The sequence below is a fragment of the Sminthopsis crassicaudata genome, chromosome 3 (genome assembly GCF_048593235.1).
Source record: "Sminthopsis crassicaudata isolate SCR6 chromosome 3, ASM4859323v1, whole genome shotgun sequence".
NCBI lineage: Eukaryota > Metazoa > Chordata > Mammalia > Dasyuromorphia > Dasyuridae > Sminthopsis > Sminthopsis crassicaudata.
In genome coordinates, this window is record NC_133619.1 from 259,761,448 (window position 1) to 259,784,699 (window position 23,252).

Here is a 23,252-nt window from a genome sequence, read left to right on the forward strand (position 1 = left end):
TTTCTGGGAGTTTTCAAGTTTGCCTTTGTGTACTAAATTTTCTTAAATGTGGAACAAAGTAAAAATCTGAGTATGAAACAACCAAAACTTACTACTCTTTGAACTCAACAAGAGGTGGATTCTCCTACCTTATAGCCACTGCATGTTAATCCAGCATTCCTCTTTGCCAGGACACACTTCATCCGAAGGAAAAATGACCTCTCTATTTCATATTCTGAAAGCAGAAAATAAATCAATTGCAATTTGAAAAATATACACATTTATCACCAATGTTTATTTTTTTCTCTTTTTTTTCTTTTTTATTTTCCTTAGCATTTTTCATTACTTGTATCTGGCCCTCAGACACTTAACATTCCCTAACTGCAAAAAAACAAAAAAACAAAACAAAAAAGAACACTATATTACATTATTATTGTTGTTATATTTCATATCTTTTGTATTATTGTTGGTGTTGTAATTCATATCTTTTTGTATTATTGTTATTATAATTCATATCTTTTTTTTTTTTTGGCTGAGGCAATTGGGGTTAAGTGATTTGGCCAGGGTTATACAGCTAGGAAGTGGTAAGAATAACACTAAATTTGAACTCAGGTCCTCCTGACTTCAGGGTTGGTGCTCTATCTACTGTACCACCTAGCTGGCCCCCTTTTTTTAAATTCTGAAAACAAACTCCCAGAAGAATTTTAAAATTTCTTTCCCCTTTCATGCTTCCTGTGAGATAGCTATCTTATAGACATGGAAAATTATAGTTTTCAAGGGAGATTTTCAGCATATACAAGGGCATATGAGAATAACTACATTTTAGTTTCTATATATTATTATTTAAAAAAAAACATTCTGAAGTAATTAACAAGAATTTTCAAGCATGCCAAACTGGAAACAAGGTAAAGATCTCTTTTTGGGGAAAAAAAAAGGTTTTATGCATGAAAATAAGAAATAACAATAGCATGGGTTAAACATGGATTTCTCCTAGAGGTAAATCAAATATTTGTCCAGTAGCTTATGGGACACTCATCATTTTTGCCCATCTAGAAAGATTGTAAAGTAATAACCTGCCTCAAACTCTGCCAAATGTCTGTCATCACAGTAACTTCATTCATCAATTTTGGGGAAGGTGAACATTGTTGTTCAAATTGTCCAATCATGTCCAGCTTTTCTTGCCTCAAAAGATCATAGCACACAAAGCTCATCAATTCTTCACTATCTTTCAGTCTGTCCAAATTAATGTTTACTGTTTCCATGATACTATTTATTCATCTCATCTTCTGCCATTCCCTTTTCCTTTTGCCTTCAATCTTTCCCAACATCAAGCTCTTTTCCAATCAGTTATGTTTTCTCATGGCCAAAGTATTTAAACTTCAGATTCAGTATATGACTTTCCAATGGATAGTCTGAAAGGTGAATATCTGATTAATATGGCATAAAAGGTGTATGGGTGGAATGGAAAGAGCACCAATTTTTTTAGTCAAAAAACCTGAGTTCAAATCTCAACTTTGCTATATATGTTTGGACAAGTCACTAAGATTAACTTCTCTGGACCTCAGTTTCTTTATCTGTAAAGTGAAATGGTTGGATGATCTCTAGGGTCCAAGTTCTAAGATAATAGAATTATTTTATGATCCTGTGATTTTTCCAACAATTTCTTTCATCAGGAATATTTCATTTCTCTAACAATAGTAGATATTTTGTAAGTGTCATAATTTTTGTTTCTTTTCTGCCCTACATAGTTACATATCATCTGCTAATTGAGGAAACAATTTCAAGATTTCAGTCTCAAAATTTGCCTTATAATGCCAAGTAGCAACAAGAACTAAATATACTACATTACATCACAATGATAACTTGAGTCATTCTACCTGCTTAAAGGATCCACCATCCATTCCCATCTTCATTGCTTTGATACTCACTAAATTGGCCAAACTGGTTTTCTTTCATGAGTACTTACAAATAGTTCCCCCAAGTCATCTTCTCTAATGAAAAGATACATATATTCTGAGGTTTAAATACAAAATTTTGTCTCCATTGGGCAAGGGAAGTGTTCCCAATTTTTAAATTAGTCATTAGTATAAGTCAACAAATTAATTTTTTAAAGAAAAGTCACTACAAAGTGTCGAAAGGTAGGTTTTTAAGCTATCATATAAGACTGGAGTCTTCTGAATCTAAAAGTTCTCACTTTCAAAAATCCTCATTATCACTAAGGCTTTAATATTTTACCCAGAATTCCATTGGCTGTGAGTTTAGATTGGGATACTTTAGGCATAAAAGCTTCTATTTATCCTAGCTGCCTGTTTGACTCAATTCCAGATATTCACTGGTGTATGTGAAGCCCATGAGTTTTGTGAAGTGTCTTATTTACACATCTGATCACTACAGTAAAACAATGGAAATCAGTCTAAATTCAGAAAATCTACTCTGCAAATGGAAAGGTGGGAGAAAATGCTCCATGGTTTTATTTCCAACTAAATGAATATCTTAAATTAGTATTTTTTGATACTTCTGGGAGATCAGGAAGGGGGGGGGACATTTGCTGTAATTTATCATATTTGTTTCTCTACTTATGAAAAAAAATTCATTGGATAGTGCTGTCAAAGTGAAAGAATAGGAAGAAGTGTGGAGAGTCTAATTACCTCTACCATTAACTCTTTCAAATAGATCTGGAAGATACAACAACCTAATTCTTTTGAGGAAATTAAAAGAAAAAAAGTTACAGTGAGTCATTTTTTCATTTCAGGTAGGCATAGAAAGACAGGGAGTGGTAGAAAAATCTGGCCAGGAACACTCAGGGTGGGTACTCTACTATTCTCAAGAGTGAAGCAAGGTTCCAGACCTCTTCCAAGGCTCTACCTTGAATAAAGTATGGGAATAGATGCCAATTGGGAGCTTTGTCAGCTTCTATCCATTTCTAGCTCACATGTACATACTAAACTGAGAAGGGGACTTGTGCCTAGGGGATGCCATTCAGGATGAGGGTTGTAGTGGCTCCTCTCCAGTGTAAAGCAAAGAAAAAGTTCAGCTGGGGGTCAGATCCCAGGAGCAATCAGGGTCTCAACTCCAACTTCTAGTCCAATCTGAAGCCTGAAAAACAATCTTGGCAGAGAATTCTACAAAAGGGATTTTGGTTGTGCCACAATCTACAATTCTGTTGCTCTGAACTAGTGGAGACCATTTCCATTTATTCTGAGCTAAATCTTGCCACTGGACCCAGATGACACTGGAGGAGACAATAAAGCTGATGACTTTGCACCTCTCTCTCTCTCTCTCTCTCTCTCTCTCTCTCTCTCTCTCTCTCTCTCTCTCTCCTAAAACAATTGGGGCTAAGTGACTTACCTAGGGTCACACAACTATGAAGTGTTAAGTGTCTTGAGACCAGTTTTGAACTGGTTTTCCTGACTTCAGGACTGGTGCTTTACCCACTTTGCCACTTAGCTGCCCCTTCTGACTCTCTTAAATCCAATTCACCTCCAAGTCATGACATTACCTTCCTGGTGTCATCAGCCTTCTTTGAGAATTAAACACAAACAACAACAAGAACTTTGAACTAGCAGAGCTTCCCAGCTGATAGGGGCTCAATTCCATGTATCCTACTGCTGCTCAAATCTAAATCCAGACTAGCAGAACTCAGACCAGGAAAGCAGAAATCAGACTTTCCCCTGAATCAAATCCCTTTGGAAACACTGAGAGCTTGTCCCTGAGAAACTAGAATCCAAAAGTATAGCAACAGGATCACTCTATATCCATGTGCAGAGCTTAGTCCTAAAATCAGTTTCAAAGTCAGAAAATGGACTGAGATAATGAGCAACAAATAAACAAAAAAAAATTTCACCGCAAAAAAGCAATTTTGATAACAAGGATGTGCAGAACAAACCCACCAAAGCATCTGCAAACAAAAACCCCCAAAATTTAGGCAAAAATTCAATTAAAATTCCTCGAAGAGATGAGCCAGGAGTTTTAAAATGTTTTTATGAATGAAATCAGAGTGCTGGAATTAAAAAATAGAAAAGAAATGAGAGCTATCAAAAGATTTGGGAAAAGGAATTAACAGTTTAGAATAAGAGGTACAAAATCTTGCCTATGTAATTTCTTGAAAATTATAATAATTTAAACAGAAGCCAATAACCCCACAAAACAAAAATAAATATTTAAACAAAGTTAAAAAAACTTTTAAAATAGAAGAAAACAAAGTATCTCATAACAAAAACTATAAAACAGATTGAGAATAAAAATTCAAGAAGTATTGGATTGAAGCCATGAAAACCCTGAAACCTTCAAGCACATGACTTAAAAAGAGCTTAGACATATTTCAAGAAATCTTAAGGGAAAAAATGCCCTTAAAACTGAGAACCAGAGGAAAAATGGAAATAGAATTCTTTGGTCACCTCCTTAAAAATATCAATTTAAAAAATTATAGCAAAAATCCAGAGCTTCTAGGTCAAAAGAAAAAAAAATACTGCTACCAGTTAGAAAGAAAGAATTCAGGTACTTGGGAGTCACAATCAAAGTTACATATAATTTATCAGCCACTATCATAAAGAAATGAAGAGTCTGGAATGCAAGATTCCAGTAGGTAAAGAATATATCTTTACAAGCCAAGGATAAGTTAGCCAAAAAAAATAACAAAACAAAATAACAAACAAACAAAAAATCCTAGTATAATACAAAGGGGAAAACAGACTTAAATGAAATAAAGGACTTTTAAGCACTCCTGATGAAAAGACCAGAACTCCTTAGGAACTTAGAAGTTAAAACCTAAGAGTTAAGAGAAACAAAAAGCTAAACAAAATGAAAAATAATAAAGGACTAAATAAGGACAAATTACTTGCCTTCTAATATGGAGAAGTAATTTATGTGTTCCATCTAATGATGAAGTCTAGTGATGAAGGGTCATAGAGAAAGTTTAATTAGAAGACTTGGAAGTGATTCTATTATGCTGATAATGAAATGATGATTTTTTAAAAGGAGAATGAATAGGAACAAGAAGAAAAATATGCTATGGTGAGGGAAGGAAAAGGAAAGTTAGGAAAAATGATCTTATATTAAGTTATTTATGATACATACGTACATTTTATATATAGAGAGAATAGTGTGAAAAATATACACATACATGTACTTGTGTATATTTTTATATATGTTTCATTTTACACTTTCTGAATCCTTTACTTTCTATTACAAGTTGGGTAGCTTCTAAAATAATGGTTAATTATTAGGTTGATTAGCATTCTCAGGTCTTTCAAAGCTGTCTTTACACTATTATTATTATATAAATTATTTTCCTGATTTTGTTTACTTCACTCTGCATCAATTCATACAAGTCTTCCCAGTTTCTCTCAAACTATCTTCTTTATTATTTCCTTCAGCACAAAAATATTCCATTACATTGATATACTATAACTTGTTCAGCCATTCACCAATTGATGGGTATCCCCTCAGATTCTAATTCTTTGCCATCTTAAAAAGTGCTATAAATACTTTTGTACATCCTTAGTTATAGTTTGTTTTTACTTAGGACTAATTCCTCTCTTAATATACTCTCTCTATATAAATAGATAATACATATATTTACATGTATGCACACATATATAGTATATATGCATATATACATTCATTTGTTTTTGAAATTACTAATATAATGAACTGTTTTGTTTGGCTATACATATTTGCCACAAGGATTTTGTTTTTCTTTTCTTCTCAACTAGAGAAGAGAAGAAAAGGAAGGGTTTTTTAGTGATTCAAAAAAATAAAATGTGATTTAAATAATACATTATTTTAAAAATATTAAGTGTGTATGAAGAGTAAAGAGAGCACTGTTTGAAGAAATAGCAAAATTTCAGTACTGAAACAAACACCAGAATGCCATGGTTTGTTTTTTTGTTTTTTTGTTTTTTTCTTGAGATGTCTGTTCTCTTTATCCAACTTTAAATAAAACTACAGTGAAACAATAAACTTCATGTTCTATGCTCCATTCCATCCCTCATTTTAAAAGAAAATATTATTGTTTCTATTACCATAATTTAAATTGATGGATACATTTTATTTTGTAAGTACTTTGGAATTACAGACCCATTGATTAGAAAGGCACTTCTCATGTTATCTCATCTATCCATCTACATCAAGGCAAGAATATAGCTACACTCTCTCAAGGCAGCTGTCTGTTCTGTTCCAGTCTATATATAAATATGCATGTCCTTAGTAACATCTTATCCATCCTGTACACAGTCAACAGTGATTTTCCTTAAGCATACGTCTGATTGTATCACCACCATTCCCTCTCCCTCCCCCAAAACACACACACACACAACACACACACACACTCAATAAACTTCACTGACTCCCTATTATCTCTAGAATCAATTATAAACCCTCTGTCATTTAAAACTTTTCAAAACTTGGTTCCTTCTACCTCTCTGATCTTTTTATACATTAATCCTCTTCACTCACTCTTGGATATGGCTATATTGTTCAACTTACTGCTCTTTCAAAATGTACCATTCTTTACATACATGTGTCCACTATGCCTGGAATGGTCTCCTTTTTCACCTCACCCTGTTGGAGATCCTGGTTTCTTTCATCCCCAAGAATCATCTTCTGCAGGAGACCTTTCCTAGTCTCTACCACATTCAAGTGCTTTTCTTGTGTCTATTTTGTATAGGTGTTGTTTATGCCTCTCTCTCTCTCTCTCTCTCTCTCTCTCTCTCTCTCTCTCTCTCTCTCTCTCTCTCTCTCTCTCTCTCTCCATATATATATATGTTGTATCCCCCATTAGAAAGTAAGGTCCTTAAAAGGAAGGATTATTTTCATTTCATGCTTGTTTCCCCATGTTTGGTGCTTAATAAATGCTTGCTGAATTGATTAATCCTAGTACTGTTTAATGATTATTTCTTGAATTCCTATTGTAGCAAGCAAATTTTAAGTTCCACAGCTTTCCTCTTGTGAAATACAGGATAAAAAACCCCATCAATTTAACTAATTTCTTATTCTTTCCTTCTCTAAACCAAAGATATTGTGTCTGTGCCATTTTAGATCCCTTCTTAGTCAACAATCAATAAATTAAGCAGCTACTATGTATCAGCCATTGTACTAAATTATGGGAATAAAAAAAGAAGCAAAAGACAGCCCCAATGATCTCACAGTCTAATGGGGAAGAGAACAAGCAAACAAATATATACAAATAAGCCATATATAAGAAAAACAGGAAATAACTTTAAAAAGGGAAGGTCACTACAATTTTAAGAAAGACTACCTACAGATGATGATGAAATTTTAATTAATCCCTAGTAGATTTTATATGGCTGCTGCAGTCATCACCTAATTAGTGCTTTCAAGAGGAAACAACAGAGAGACCTAAAACATCGGTTTAAACTGCTGTTTAATATATTGAATGGTTTACTGTCTAGGGTCGGGTGGTGAGAGGAAGGGAGGAAGAAAAATTTGGACACAAAGTTTTGTAAGGATGAATGTTAAAAACTATCTTAGAATGTATTTTGAAAATAAAAAGCTATAGTTGTCCAAAAACAAAAACAAAAACAAAAAAACAAACAAAAAAACAAGTGCTGTTAAGCTTCCTCTGATAGATTCATGAGGTCCCTTCTTCATAGCATTGTTTCTTTTTAAGTATTTTATTTTTCCCCAGTTAAGTGTAAAACAATTTTTAACATTTGTTTTTAAAACTTTGAGTTCCAGATTCTCTCTTTTCCTCCATTCTCCTCCATCCCATTGAGAAGGCACATGTGAAGTTATGTAAAACATTTCCATAAAAATCATAACATTATATTTCACTTAGAGATCCAGATAATGAGTGACTGATCAGCCAATAGTTATTAGGTTCACTTGGCACCATTGAACTGACATGATGACTTAAAAGTATTTAATTTTTGTTCCCAGAGTACATCTAGGTAAAATAAATAATGATATTTGTCCAGGATGGATGAAGATCTTTGGAATAAGAACTGAGCACCTCATCTTATATTTATATGACAATGTATTTCCCAAGTGATCTTGGGCTATTTGGTATAATGTACATGAGAAAAAAGGATTCACTTTTATATTTTATACATGATAGCTACTATAAGTCAAGCATGTAAAAAGTGCTTAATAAATGCTTGTTCACTAATTGGTCAGAGATGGTCTCTGTCTTGGTGTTTGAATTGTATTTATTGGGTTGGTGTACACTATCCCTTTGGCAAGGACTAGATGAAGAAAAACTGATAGCTAATATTACAAGTATACTTATCTTGGCATGTTTTCATTTTGGTTTTTTTCCCCCTTTGACAGTCCTTTGAGATAATACCTTGTAAGAGATGATGATGAAGAGGCTGGTGAGCAGCAAGAACAGCTGTCATCTCATCATGGTCAGATGGATGGATGTACTCATAAATACTATTGCCAGTGAGTTCCACCTGTTATGGAAGTAAAGCGTCAGAATGTGCACATGATCTTTTCCATTATTAAAAATCTCTTCAATGGAGATGGTTTGTGCAATTTATAGATTCACAAAGCAATTATCTACAAGATTTAAGATGACTCTCTAGGCACAGACCACTTTCATCATATGATACTGTTTTCCTCAATCACTGACTATTAAAGTACTAGTGTATACACTCACATGATAGGCTTGATGGAGATTTCTGAGTTAAACATAGAGGTAAGAATGCTCTTTTGTTTTTGTTTTTGTTTTTTTTTGTTTTTTGGTGAGGCAACTTTGAGATTAAGTGATTTTGCCCAGAGTCACATAGCTTGTAGGTGTTAGGTATCTGAGGCCAGATTTGAATTCAGGTTCTCCTGATTTCAGGGCTAGTGATTTATCCATTGCACCATTTAGTTGCTCCTTAAGAAAAATTTTAATAGAGAGAAATGGGATGAGAATGTGCAATTATTCTAATTTGCCCATAAATACAAGTATTTTCTTTGGATTCCATAATCACTTTTATATGATGAGAGCTTAGTAATATCCTAGACATCTTTGTCTTCAGACTCTCACAAGAAAATGAAAATACACATTTTTTCCCATTAGGAACTTAAGAAAAATTAGGAAAGTTCAATAATGAACATCCAATGTGGAAACTACCAATTCATCTGAATGCCAATTAAGAAACTGAATAATCATGAAGAACTAGGATCAGAAGTCATTTAAAAAGATTTAATGAAGACTTCTGCTTTTCTAAGTAATTTTTATTTTTCTTTTGTACTAAACCATGACCCATAGGCATACCCAAGACTTTTATTTTGTGTTGCCAGAAGTGTGTCACTATTCTGTCCAATCAAATGTGACAGGATAATTCCATTGCTCTAAAGCGATTGGAGTATGCCTAGACATTGACTATTCCTTCCTATTTTGAGTCCATTCTAAATATGATTTTATGGCCTTCCCAGAATCTTCTAATCATTTTCTTTCCTAAATGCCAGAATAGTCTATTTGCTAATACTGCTTTCCAATAATTAGCCACCAGCTATTTCCAGCTGTGCTGAACGTGCTGCTATAACCTATACTAGAAACTTCATCAAAACAAAAAGTTACTGCCTGGACAAGATTAGACTACATTGTGTTCCTTACAGTAAGCCTTAATTGACAGGATAGAACTGAAATCCATTGTAGTTTAATTCTTGGCCACAAAAGCTATAAATTGTAGTAATTTTACACCCACTAGCAAGGATGACAAAAGAGGGAAATGATGAATATTGGAAGGGTACACTATTGATGAAGTTGTGAATTGTTCCAGACATTTTGGAAAGCAATTTGTAACTATCCTCAAAAAGTTACCACACTATTCATGCCTTTCAACCCCACTATCCTACTACATGGTCTATACCCAGAAGAAATCAAAGAAAGAAAGAAAAAAGAATCTTATTGTACAAAAATATTATAGCAGCTTTTTTATAATAGCCCAAATTAGAAGCTAAGGGGGGGGGCTTCCTCCTTTTGGGGAATGGCTGAACAAATTGTAGATATGAATGTAATGGAATATTACTGTCACAAAAAGTGATGAAATAAACAGTTTTAAAGGAAACGCAGAAAATCTTTATAAATTGATGAAGTGACAGGAACAGGGCAATGAAAATAATTTATACAATGACAATAGGGTTACTCATTTACTAACCAGGGCTTTTGAATCCTGAGTAACACAGACCAGAGAGTTGGAGGAAAGGTGAAGTAATTTAATCTACATTACTCTATTGAGCCAATTTATCCACTTGCTAAAAAATAAGAATTTCATTTTTATTCTTATATATACTTAGTCATCTACCCTGCAAAATAACATAGCCTTTATAGCTCCATTTTTGCATTAATAAGGAATGTCTCTTCTTAATACTATGCAGAGCAACAGAAAGAATTGGATTACAGAAATCTAACCCCTACTCAAATCTGCCCCATCCCCCATCTCCTTAATGTTGTTTTTCACTGATGTACTAACTAAACATTTGTCCACATTAAGAACTTTCACACTTTTTTCCCTTATTCTAAATAAAATAGGACAATTTTATATTAACTGTTTAAAATAATAATATACATTTTAATAGACATTTGATCAAGTGAGAACTTTTTTTCCCTCAGGGAGAAGAATAATCATAGTCATAATTATTGTTATTTAAGTTTAATAGGCTTACATGGGAGACATTAGATTAGAAAAGAGTAATATGAAATAAGGAATAAGGGTAGCTTTCTTTCTTAAAAAGAATCAATGCATTAAAAAAAAAAAAAGCACCTCAAAGTGAATGTAGTAAAATCATAAAGATCAAGCATGGTAATGTTAAAAAAAGAAACAAAACAATAAAGCTTACTTTAAAAATTAAAAAAATTCATAATTAAAAATTCCTCACTTTAAAAAGATGAAAACAGATTTATTAAAATGTTTATATAACTTTTATTAGTCACAATTTTCTCACATACACAAATATACTATGTTATCTACTGAATGTGCTGTTATATTTTCATGTTAGTTATTTAATGTTATTTAATTTTTGAAAGAAATTTGAGTGATTCATAAAAAATTATATCCACTATCTTCAACATAAAGAAGATTCAACTCACTGCCAGTTGATCAATGATGGATACAAACAACTACACCCAGAGAAGGAACACTGGGAATTGAATGTAAACTGTTAGCACTACTGTCTTTCTACCCAGGTTACTTATGCCTTAGGAATCCAATTCTTAACGTGCAACAAGAAAATTGGATTTACACACATATATTGTATCTAGGTTATACTGTACATGTAATATGTATGGGATTGCCTGTCATCTAGGGGAAGGAGTAGAGGGAGGGAGGGGAAAATTTGGAAATATGAATACAAGGGATAATGTTATAAAAAAATTACTCATGCATATATACTGTCAAAAAAATTTTTTATAATTTTATAATTATAAATTTAATTAAAAAATAAAAATAAAAATAAATTATATTCACAAAAATAGACCTGGGAGTAACTTTTTCATATCCATAAACCCCTATAGTACTACAAGGTAAATTATTTTCCTACCAAGAGCTTTTTAAAATGTTTAATGGAATAGGTTTTCTTCTTACAAAGAAAATTGTAGATCTGGAACTTAGTGAATATATTGGGTCATGTTTGGGAAGAAGAAACTAATCTGGTACACTTAGAGCACAAATTGTTTTGCTTTGGATAATTTTATATATTAAGCATTTGTAAGTTAGATGGTTTTGGTTACAGGTCTTGAAGTCCTATGTACAAATAAAAATAAAACTTTATCTTTCCTAACCTATCACTGAAAGTAAAAGAAACTGGCTGTAGTTCCATCTAGTCCAATGGCTTAAAAAATGTTGGACTTATTGAAATGATATAAATATCACTCTTCATGTGTCATATAAAATTATTACAAATACATAGAACCTTTTATATTATTTTAATACAATTAAAGATCTATATCAGTTTGAAAAGATGTTTTATTGTATATAATTCTATGAGAAAATGTAAATCACAAAGACCCTTTAAAATGCTTGCAAAAAAGATGCATAAAGAATATAGAATATATTTCCCAACATGGAATAGATATAAGGTTTGTTTTTTTTCTTCAAATGTAAAAATTACATTTGCAAAGGGACCATGAAATTAAATTTATATGGAAAAATATTTATCCCTCAAATAAAAAAATATTATATGCCTACCTTTTCCATTTTGGAAGCTTGAGTTGTGTACACAGAATTTATGCTAATGGGACCTATCCTTCATTTTAGATAGCTCACTGTAGATTTTTGGTTCCAAAATTTGATAATGAAATTATTTTTGCTTACTAATTTAAACATAAAAACAAACTTATCTATATGAAGTAAATTGCTCTTTCCAAAACTCATAAGGAGAGTCTTTTTTAAAGCACATCAATTTTTTGGGTAAAAGTATTTCTATCTCTTCAAGACAGAGAATTATTATCTGGAAAATTCAATTCAGATTTAGCTGTATAATTGAAGTAAAAATAAGAAGCCTCTTCCCTGATTAATAACTACATCAATTTCCTGATCTATAATTAATGTCTAACTTTTAAATTTTATTTCAAGACTATTTTCAAAAGCTCCCCATCAAAAATAAGTATTTTAAAGCTATAATGTAAAGTTGTAAAATTTATCACAACGATGATACTTACAAATAATTAGCACTCAAAGGCCCTTTTCAATAAATTAGTTTATCAAAATACTCCTTTTTTAAGAAAAAATTTCCTTCTAATAGTGAATAGTATTAGATATTTATATAGAGTATAGGATAGTGATTTTAGTTCACATAATATTGTTGCGTTGACTTTAAATGGTCTTGCTTCTCAGATCAGTAAAACAAGTTGTCTCATAATACACACAACTAATTTCATTGATTTCTCCTCTTCTTTAACACCTAATAAGTAATTAGACATTTGATTAGCATGACAACTCAACCAAAATAGTGTAGGAGTCATTCCTATGTAGGCAAAGTCTACTGTGTCTAATGTTGAGGAAAAATGAATAGAAAAATTTGAAGAAGTTGGAGTTGATTGAAGGAATTTTGTTTTTGTTTTTGTTTTTTAAATCATCAAGGAGGGATATTTGTAAATAGAAAGTCAATGGAGTTTCAAATGATGACCAAAATTTTTAGACATATGTTTGTAAAATGTTTACAAAAATTTAAAAAGTGATATCAAGAGTGAGAGCATGAAAATGTCCAGATTGAGGGGGGGGGGGGAAGAGAGGAAGGGAGGAAAGCAAAAGAAAGACAGAGGTGAGTGAGCATTACCTATTTGACCTTCTATTTAATAGCATATTTTTTCTATTAAAGAAAAGAATGTGGAAATGAAAAATCATACTTTGAATATTGTCTAGATTTCATTATAAGGTATTACTATAAATAGGAGATAGCTATTAAGAAATATTTGTTGTGGGTCAAAACAAATCACTATGCCAGACTCCAAAAATACTAACAAAGAGTCCATAACTGCCTTAAAATATTTTATAGCTATATTCATATATTCAGACAATGAAGTTGAAAAGAAAAAAAAATTGTCAACTCATAATTAAAAAAAAACAGCCTGAATATTTAAAAACTGAATTGATTTAACTACCAACATATTTTGTAACCTGCATATAATATCACAAAAATTCTTGTTTTTGTAAGTTATGACATATTTTCATATCTTCCCATATTCCAAGACAATAGATTATTGACTGCATAGATCAGAGATTCATGAAAACAGTGTATTTTATTCTGCTCATATCTATCATATATGAAACAGACACATTTTTTTCTGCATGAATATATTTGTCTTTTCTAAAGTTGTTAAGCAAAAATAAATTTGGCACAATGATAATAAATTATCTCTAGAGACATTTAAGTTATTGGATATTGATCATAAACACTGAAATGACATCATTTAATTTGTTTTATTCCCCCCCCCAATTTTAAGATTTTTTCCAAAAACTGACTGAACTGATTAGTAATTTTGATAATATGTAGATGATATTTTCAGAAAGTAATATGTTTTTTGTATCTGGGGGTTTGAAATAAATACAGAATGAATGAGTGGATGAATGAAACAAAGAAAGAAAGGAGGAAGGAAGGAAAGTAAAAGAAAGAAAGGAATGAAGGAAGAAAAAAAGAAAGAACTCTTAAGTGAGCAAGAGATCTTCCATTGGGTTTCAGAGAGAAAACTCCTGAAGGAGCACTCTCTGTCTTGGGCCAAGTAAAAAGGTCTAAAAAACTACAACTAGGACCCAGTGGAATTTCAAAAGTTCACATTTTGTTGTTTACAAAAGTAAATATAAAATATGTTTATATTTTATATTAAAAAATAAATATAAAAATATTATAAAAGTAGTATTCAGTGGTATTATACCAAAGTGTTATATTACACTGAAGTTAGAAGTCTTAGCATAAAAGTGAAGCAGCAATAAACAATGAGGAAACAACATTTTGGAAAGGAAACAAACTTAAAACAATTTCTATAATTCAGAATGTATTATAATTATAATACACACCCACAAACATACTCATGCAAAAAAAAGTTATACATGTATAAGTGAATCAAAAATTTTTATATAGCAATTTTTGACATACATTGACATAAGAGGAAAAGAAATATACCTAGATATGAACAATGTCTAGGAAATTTAAATCATATTAATTGATTTTTTATTTTGGTTTAACTACAATTATAAATAGATACAATGTTTGTTGGTAGTTCTTCTTGCTTCTTAGGTTTATTTTAGCAAACTAACTTTCTTTTTAGTTCCTGGCTAATTGCTTCAGAAAAGTATCCTGCTTTTAAAATTTTATGATCACTTTTCATCTTAGAGTAAATTTCATTCCTTACATTATGAAAAATACATGATTTTTATGATGTTTATTCATAAAGCTAAATCATAATATTATGAAAAGCAAAGGACTTGTTGGATCCTCCTGCCCAGGATAAGCTATAATCTCTAGACAGAAGGGTAAGTCACAAATTGAACTGAACACTGACCCTAAAATATGTTAAATTATGACTTAGCAGTAAGAGACTTTTTTGCCATGTTGTTATGCTTTCCCAAGAGAGATAACATTTCCAAATATTCTGAAGCTACTTCACTTCTTACTGGGCAAAACAGTAGTAAACTGAATTTTATTACTTTCTATCAAAGCACATAAAATGCTTCGCTGAAAGGACCACTGAACTAGGGGAAAAAAACACAGGAAAAATTATCCTAAATTCCATGTGAACACTCATAAATCTACCCCTCCATTTTCTTTTTATTTCTCTCTCAAAAGCACATTTACCATAAAACTCATGTCCCATTTCAAACTTTTCTCTTTTTCATGGCAACTCACAGTATCACATGCAATCCAGAAAGTAAGAACTCAAAATCTCCCCTTTGTAATTTTTTTTCCCAGAGATGTATAGCATTACCATATAAGCAGTCAGTTAAAGTTTCATACTGAATTTCAATACATGATTGAATTTTGCAAGGATATGCTAGTATTAACCTCAAAGGAAAGAGAAAATAAAATATTTTAGAAAAAAGGGTATATAGTATCTCCCCTGCCCCCATACAAAGCAATTTGTACAATAGAAAATAAGGAGACCATTTATACAAAAAGCAGAAAGTTACACTTACCTATATATGTATTGGAGAATACTGTCAAAATTAAAAAAAGCAATGAATTTAATTTTTAGATGAACATTGTATTGCTCCTACCTGAGATAAGCCTAGGTGTACAGAGGCTGTTTCAGATATATACATTATTTTGCCATCAGATGCTACCACAAAAACAAATCCATCCAAGGTCTGTAAAAGAGAAAAATTCTTGGTAAAATTTAATTGAAATTTAGGTACTTAAATTTTATATAATTACTTACATATATTTTTTAAAATGTAAACCAGAACTCTGTAGTGAATGCAACACTGTATAGGAGTGTTATGATCCTTCTCCTAGAATGAGCATATTTTCTGAAAAAATTCTAAAACATTTTTGTATCTTTACCCTCTGAATTTGTGCTTAACTTTAGTGTATACTGATGTACTTTGTACAAAAGTAATAGTCTTGATGCTTCTATTGATTTTTTCATCTACCACAAACCTTGAGAAATATCATAAGGAGAAGCCTAGGATTATAAGGAAAATTTTATATCATAATTGGTAGAAATAATTTATATCACTTTGGTATGCATTTAATTTTTAAGCATTTCCTAAATACTTGATGATTATTCTTTACCCATTCTTCAAAAAAATTTTTTTAAAATATTAAATAATTTTTTTTTAATTTATTAAAGATGATTGCTTAATGGTTGCCTTCTGTATAATTATTTGAAAATTATAATGTAAAAAGTAATATATGCAAAATTGGGAGCAAAAAAAAGATGCTTATTTCTGGAAAAGACAGAACAAATAGTATTTTTAAAATCATTGATTAAGCAATTATTGCTCTCTTCCCAAAAACCATTTTGAGGAAAATTATAGAGGCTTATCAAGGAGAAATAAAAATGTAACTATATATGTATGGAGCATGGAGAAAATAACATTTTAAAAAGAGAAATAATTTCTTAAGTGCAAAGAATATGTAATTATTTTTATTTGTCTATCTGCATTTCAAAATTCTGAATCAAAATAAAAAACCTAGGCTTTTCTTCAAAAGTGGCATAATCTGTCTTTCAATGAAAAAAATTTATAAATTAATTTGTGGCCTACAAATTCTACTTTTCCAACATGTTATTGAAATCAGATAATAGTTTGTCTTTTACATCTATTTTGTAATATTAATAAAAGATTAGTAAAAATATTGATATTGAAAAGGAATAATTATATTCTTCTGTTCTGTTCTCTCAAATGTTCTGTTGTCTCAAATACAGTTTTGTTTAAAATACTTTACCAACTAATTGTATAGTTGACATTGACACCTCCAACATAAATGCCTTCTGAGATGAACTTAAGCATTCCAAAATATCAACTATTGGAATAATTTTAAAATAAAATAAGAAAAGCATTAATGGACTTATTTGCATGATTTCTAAATAATTATTTTAAGGAAAATTCAACTTAATAAGAAAATGGCACAAATTATTCTGTAGTTAGAAAAAAAGATTGTTATTCAAATTCTCAAATCCTGTAGTAATAATCAAATACAAATTTTTAAAATAGGAGTTGGTTTGTATACTTATAAATCTCAGAATTATGTAATTCATTGAATATACAACTGTTTTGCTTTCACCCTGTTCATTATAATTGAGTAGAACTATTTACTTGTAAAATTTAAATTAAAATTCATAACATTTTACCCTTGTTAGTGCCACTTGTAATATGCATATTGTAATTGTATATGTATGCATTGTAATATGCATAAGAATAAATATGTAAAAAAATACAGAGTGTGTATTTTGAAGTGAGCTATTAATGAGTCGTGTGGAAGGGAGGAGAAGTGGGAATAGCTCCAAAATAACCATTACCTAGCTCTGCCTAAATACATATTTACTTAATATAATAAATAGAATGTCAAATCTTTCCATGAAATTATCTTTTCTCCTTACACAAATTTAAAATAAATCAAGCAAGGATATCAAGTGCAAAAAACCTTTTTTTTAGGATCTGTTTTTTAAATGTCAAAATTGTTTTCTTCCTGACTGAACACATAAAGTAAAAATTATCCCATCAAATACTGTCATTTGAATTTTTTATTTCCTAGTTTTGTGAATTAATTTTAATTGGATATAAGCAAAACTAATTTTCTCTTATTCCAAGTTTTCTGAGGTTTGGAAGCTGTTGTTTCACTTTCAATAGTCATTATGTATATGTGTGTATATATGTGTGTGTGTGTGTGTGTGTGTGTGTGTGTGTGTGTGTGTGTGTGTGTGTGTATTTTAAATTATTCAGTATGCAGAAACAAAATGTAGACTAGTTTTTGGAAAACAATTTAAAATAGAATATACAAATTATGAGTTGAGATTGCTGAACCAAGCTGTTCATAATATTATAAGAAACCTTTAGAAAACATTGAGACTAATCCAGCTATTTGAAAATGTTAATTAAATTTTTTTCATTGTTTTAATTGAAAGAAAAATGTTCCAGTTACCATTCTTTACAAATTAATTAGGTCCATTAGTTCGATCACTATTACTTAATTTGGGAAAATTATAGTCTTTAGAGCCAAGACATATCATAACATGGAATGGAATAATTGGCTATCCCTTAGGTCATTGAGCCTGAGAATAAGATTCAAAGGACTGACTGGAAATAAGGTGTTCTGTAGGAAGCCTACAAGTCTCTAAGGCTAACCTCAAACAAAAAGTTATCTCATCAGATTGGTTCTCTCGGATTCTGTAGTGGGGGAAGGCTGAAGTAAAACAAAATAAATAAACCCTGGGATTGAGTTTTAGGTTTGCTATCTCTGTGACTTGGGGCAAATTAACCTTTCAGAACAGCCTTTAAAAATGGGATGAATAATTCTTGTATCTCACGAGGGTTTTGTGAAAAAAAAACAAACAGCACTTTGTAAGCCTTAAAGATCAAAGAAATATAAGTTGTTACATTATTAATCTGAATCTATAAAATGCCTGAGTTTAGTAGATAATCATTAACTTTAAAATCCCAGAGTTATAAAAAATTATGAATCCTTTACTGAATCCTCCCTGCGCCTGTAAAATCTTTTGTAAAATTAAAGTGCCTATAATACTTAATTCAAGCACTGTTACAAGGCACATATGAGATAATACAAACCTTAGAGCTATAGAAACATCAGTTGTTACAGTTGCTATCATTATTATTGTGGTTATTGTTATTATATTTCCATGTCTCTCTCATCTCTTCCTGCTTCCTCTATTACACATATATACTCACTCACTGTACACTTTAAAGGTTTAGTACCTAATTGTGGAAGACCACTAAGTTTATTCTTTTTTTTTTTTTTTTCCTGAGGCTGGGGTTAAGTGACTTGCCCAGGGTCACACAGCTAGGAAGTGTTAAGTATCTGAGGCCAGATTTAAACTCTGGTCCTCCTGAATTCAGGGCTGGTGCTCTCCACCCACTGCGCCACCTAGCTGCCCCTACTAATGGTTTATTCTAATACAGCAAATGTTTCTGCTTTGGAAGATGGGTGTGTCTGGAGATTAGTACAAGTACAGAGACAGTCCTTGCCACATTGAAGTAGAACTAGTTGCTTCCTATGACATTCCTGCAACCTTTATTAAAATGGCTGGTCAAAACTTTCTTCGAAGTAATTTGGAACTATATTTAATTAGGTCAGTACCTCAAAAGAGCTCAACCCAGAGGAAAAGGACCCATATGTATATAAGTATACATACACACACATATATATGTATTTATATATGTATATAACACACATATCCATGCGCATATTATCTCCTCCCCTTCTCAGTTTCCTTTTGTGTATAGATTTTAAACTCCTGCAGGGCAAAAATTGGCTTTCTTTTTTGGATTTGCATATCTGATACTTAGTTCAGTGTCAGGCATTTGGTAGACAAGAACTGGCTATTGACTGATGTAAACACATGCATATACATATAGATATGTGTATATACTATGTGCTTATATATACCCACATGAATATATATACAAATAAGTGTGTGTGTGTGAATGTGTGTAAACTCACATCAATACAATGGCCAAACAGGATTACAGGTGTATGGTATTGAAATAAATGAAAAATGAAATAAACACCTCCCTGACATGGAGGTATAGAATTCATGATGCAGAAAGACTCATAACAGTTTCATTTTATGGATAATGAAGGGATTTGAATTTGCATATTTGATACAAAATATTATTTTTCTTTTTTTTTTTTGAGGGGAAGTTGGGAGGGTGGAGGGTGAATAGTGATAGGGATTAATGAAATGAAAGAAATGTAAAAAAGGAAGATCATTAAATTATCATAAAATTACAAAGAATATAAGGAAGTCAGTGGGAAACACTGGTAAGATAGCATTGAAAAGAAAATCTTGAAAAATAAAAGCAAATAGTAAGAAATATAGATTAAGAAATATAGATTTGAGGTTTTCTTGCTATTTCCTTTTTATGTTTTACTTTGAACATAGAAATGCTCCTCATTTATTTTTGTAATTTTATTTTTTGTTGTTAAGTTCAGAATCAAAATAATATAAAATGGCAGGTCAGCTGCTTCCCAAAGCACATGGAAACTGATGACTTAGCAGAGCTGCTTGTATTCTAGGGCTTGCTCTTTGAGGTGTAGTATAAGTTGCTGGAAGATGCTGAATTTGAAACCTTCAGAAATGGCAAATTGTTGGGTGGAGACAATTCAAACACACTCACATTGAAAATTGACATTCACACCCTTCATCCAAAAACTGCTTCCCATCCCAGGTAAAAGTGAGCTCTACCTGCAGCAAGTGAGATCCCAATTCTTTAGCCACATTGTCCAGTGGTCCAATCTGACTCGTCTGTCCCCAAGCATCTCCCAAACCTGAAAATAGGGGAAAGGAATAATACAATTCAGTTCATGAAGAAGCTTGAGCCTATACACAGACGTTTCCAAAATTCTTCCAGTCTTCATATTTGAAGCACAGGAAGCAACTTCCTGAACCACAAACAGATCTACCCCAGATTTCTAAATCTGAAATGAAAAAATCTGAATGGAGACAGCTGGCCTCCAGAGGCTGCTTCCCACACCAGTTGGGTGGTCGACTTCCTAGAGCTCCAGCTCCCACCTTTAGGCAGGGCTTAAAAGAAGAGAGAAAGAATTTAAGTATATTTCATTGCATTAATTTTGGATATAGATAGTGAAATAGTGAGTCCTCCTTTGCCACATTTTCATTCTTCCTCCTCTCTCTCTAGCTCTGATAATCATTAGCAGAATCCAAAAAAGCAACCCATGGATCCTATGAAAACTTTTTCATATATCTGAAATTGTTGTTTTATGTGTGGGGATGGAAGGTGGGAGAAGGGTTGGCGGTATGGGTATTTGACACTAAATTTTCCTAAAAGAGTTTACTTCCCCCACCAAAAAAAAGCCTTTACTTTCCTCTTCCTCTCTGTCTGTCTCTCTATCTCTGTCTATTTCTGTCTCTGTCTCTCTCATTCTGTCTCTCTGTCTCTGTCTCTCTGTCTCTGTCTGTCTCTGTCTCTCTCTGGACTTTGATTTTTTTTTTTTAAAGAAAGAAAAATCCTAGGCAGCAAGTGACTTTCTGGACTCTTTCTGGAAAGCACTCTTTCTGGAAAGAATTTTCCAGGAATTTAAAGTGGATGTTTCTTTCCCCATTTAATTTCCTTCTGAATTCCCAGTCATTAACAGAAACCCTGTCTTCTCAGACACAGTGCCAACTTTATATTGCAGTTTTTTATTTCAGAGCCACTCTGAGGAATTGCTTGCCCACTGCTGTTAACTTCCTTGCCAGAAATTCACAGCATGGGGGCAAAGGATTTTCTGGCCACAGCAGCTAACATAATTTTCACACATCTACCTCTTATTAGAGAGTCATCTCCAGTTGTCCTGATTTCAATCTGGTTTCTCGGCCTAGATAGCTCCAGAGGAGAAAGTGAGGCAGGTGACCTTGCATATCCCTCACTGAAATCTAATTCACTTGCATGTCATGGCATCACCTCCCTAATATCATAATAGCCTTGGAAAATGAAAAACAAACAACAAAAACTACTACTACTACTATTACTATAATTCTTCTACCACCAATATTACTACCACTACCATTACTATCACTACTACTACTACCATTACCATTACTACTACTACATTATCACTATCACCACTACTACCATTCCTCCTCTTCCTCCTATTTGTACTCTCACTACTACCACTACTACCACCAGTACTACTACCACTATCACTACTACTACTACTACATTACCACTACCACCACTGCTACTACCATTACCATTACCACTACCACTACTACTACTACTACCACCACTACTACTACTATATTACCACTACCACCACTGCTACTACCATTACCACTACTACCACTACCACTACCACTACTATCACTACCACCACTACTCTCACTACTCCTCCTACTCCTACTGCCCACTCCTCTTCTTCCTCCTCCCATACTACTACTACTCTCACTACTACTACTACTACTACTACTACTACTACTACTATCACTACTACTACTACTACTACTACTACTATTACTACTACTGCTACTACTATTACCATCACCACCACCACCACCACTACTACTACTACTACTACTACTACTACTACTACTACTACTACTACTATAATTATTACTACTACTTCTAAGACAGTTCCTCCTCAGGATATCTGCCCCAACAGTTCAAAGACAACAGTCACTTTCTGCACATCAAGTCTTTTTGCAGGGGATGCCAATGGATGATAGAAGTGGGTGAACTTGAAAATAAAGAAGGGAATATTCAAAGAATACTATCAAAACATGGGAAAATTGGAGAATCTTGAGCCAGAACCTGAAAACTTTTATCTGGTTTGTGAATAAGAAAATGGAGATAGAGGGAAGTGGAAAAAGGAGGAGAGACAAAATAGAGGAAAGAAAGAAAAAAAAGAGGGAGAAGGTTGAGGAAGAGATGGGGAAGAAGGAAGAAAGGAATGACAGATGAAATAGGGAAAAAGGAAGAAAGGGAGGATAGAGAACTCATTTTTCTGTTAATATTTCTGGCTACTACCTAATAATATAGGACTACCCTAATCACTCCCATTAATTTAATTTGCTAGAAATAAAACTCTATTTTTCTCTCCTCACTTACAAAAAAAAAACTCACCAGAAAAAGTGCATTTTTGCTTTATACTAATTCTATATAGATTTCTTTTCCCGCAACTGCCAAATGCCAGTGTCCATGTAGAGAACTTTAGGTATTTCTTTCAACAGCCCGAAAGAGAAACCAAAAAATTTAAAATGTTAACTCTTGAAAACAGGATGAAGTTACAAATCCCAAGCAACTGAGAAGGGGACCCTAAATGCAGGGATGGTGAAGCTCAATATGACATAAGGGATTTATGAGGACATGCCTTCCAATTTCCTCAAATGAGCATGTATAAATTGCAGGTATTAACAGTGAGGCAAAATAGGTCATTGTAGTAGTCTGGTATTTGGTCAATGTGACATTGTAGAACCGAAAAGTTTGTGGCCTGGATGGTTTCCTCTGGCATTTGATTATCCATCAAGGAAGAGAGAACTCATTTCCTAAACCTTTGCCTCAGGTTCAAGCTTGCTCCCAAGCCAGTTGGCTTCCTGCTTCCAGAAACAGTGCGGTGCCACTCATCTATACTCCTTTTTCCAGAAAAAAAAAAAAAAAGACAAGGAGAGCGGTTTCAAAAGTAACCTATTATTGAGAATTTGAACA

At 32.3% G+C, this 23,252-nt stretch overlaps 1 protein-coding gene across 1 annotated transcript in view; it reads right to left on the reverse strand.

The window, feature by feature from the left end:
- LOC141561244 (single-minded homolog 2-like) overlaps positions 1–23,252 on the reverse strand; it is a 63,037-nt gene that overhangs the window by 22,801 nt on the left and 16,984 nt on the right. The window contains exons 2-5 of the mRNA XM_074300591.1: positions 20,294–20,376; positions 15,645–15,734; positions 8,285–8,393; positions 129–214 (exon numbers count right to left, since the gene is read on the reverse strand). Of these exons, the coding sequence (XP_074156692.1) occupies positions 129–214; positions 8,285–8,393; positions 15,645–15,734; positions 20,294–20,376 (368 nt within the window). The remainder of the gene's footprint in view (positions 1–128; positions 215–8,284; positions 8,394–15,644; positions 15,735–20,293; positions 20,377–23,252) is intronic.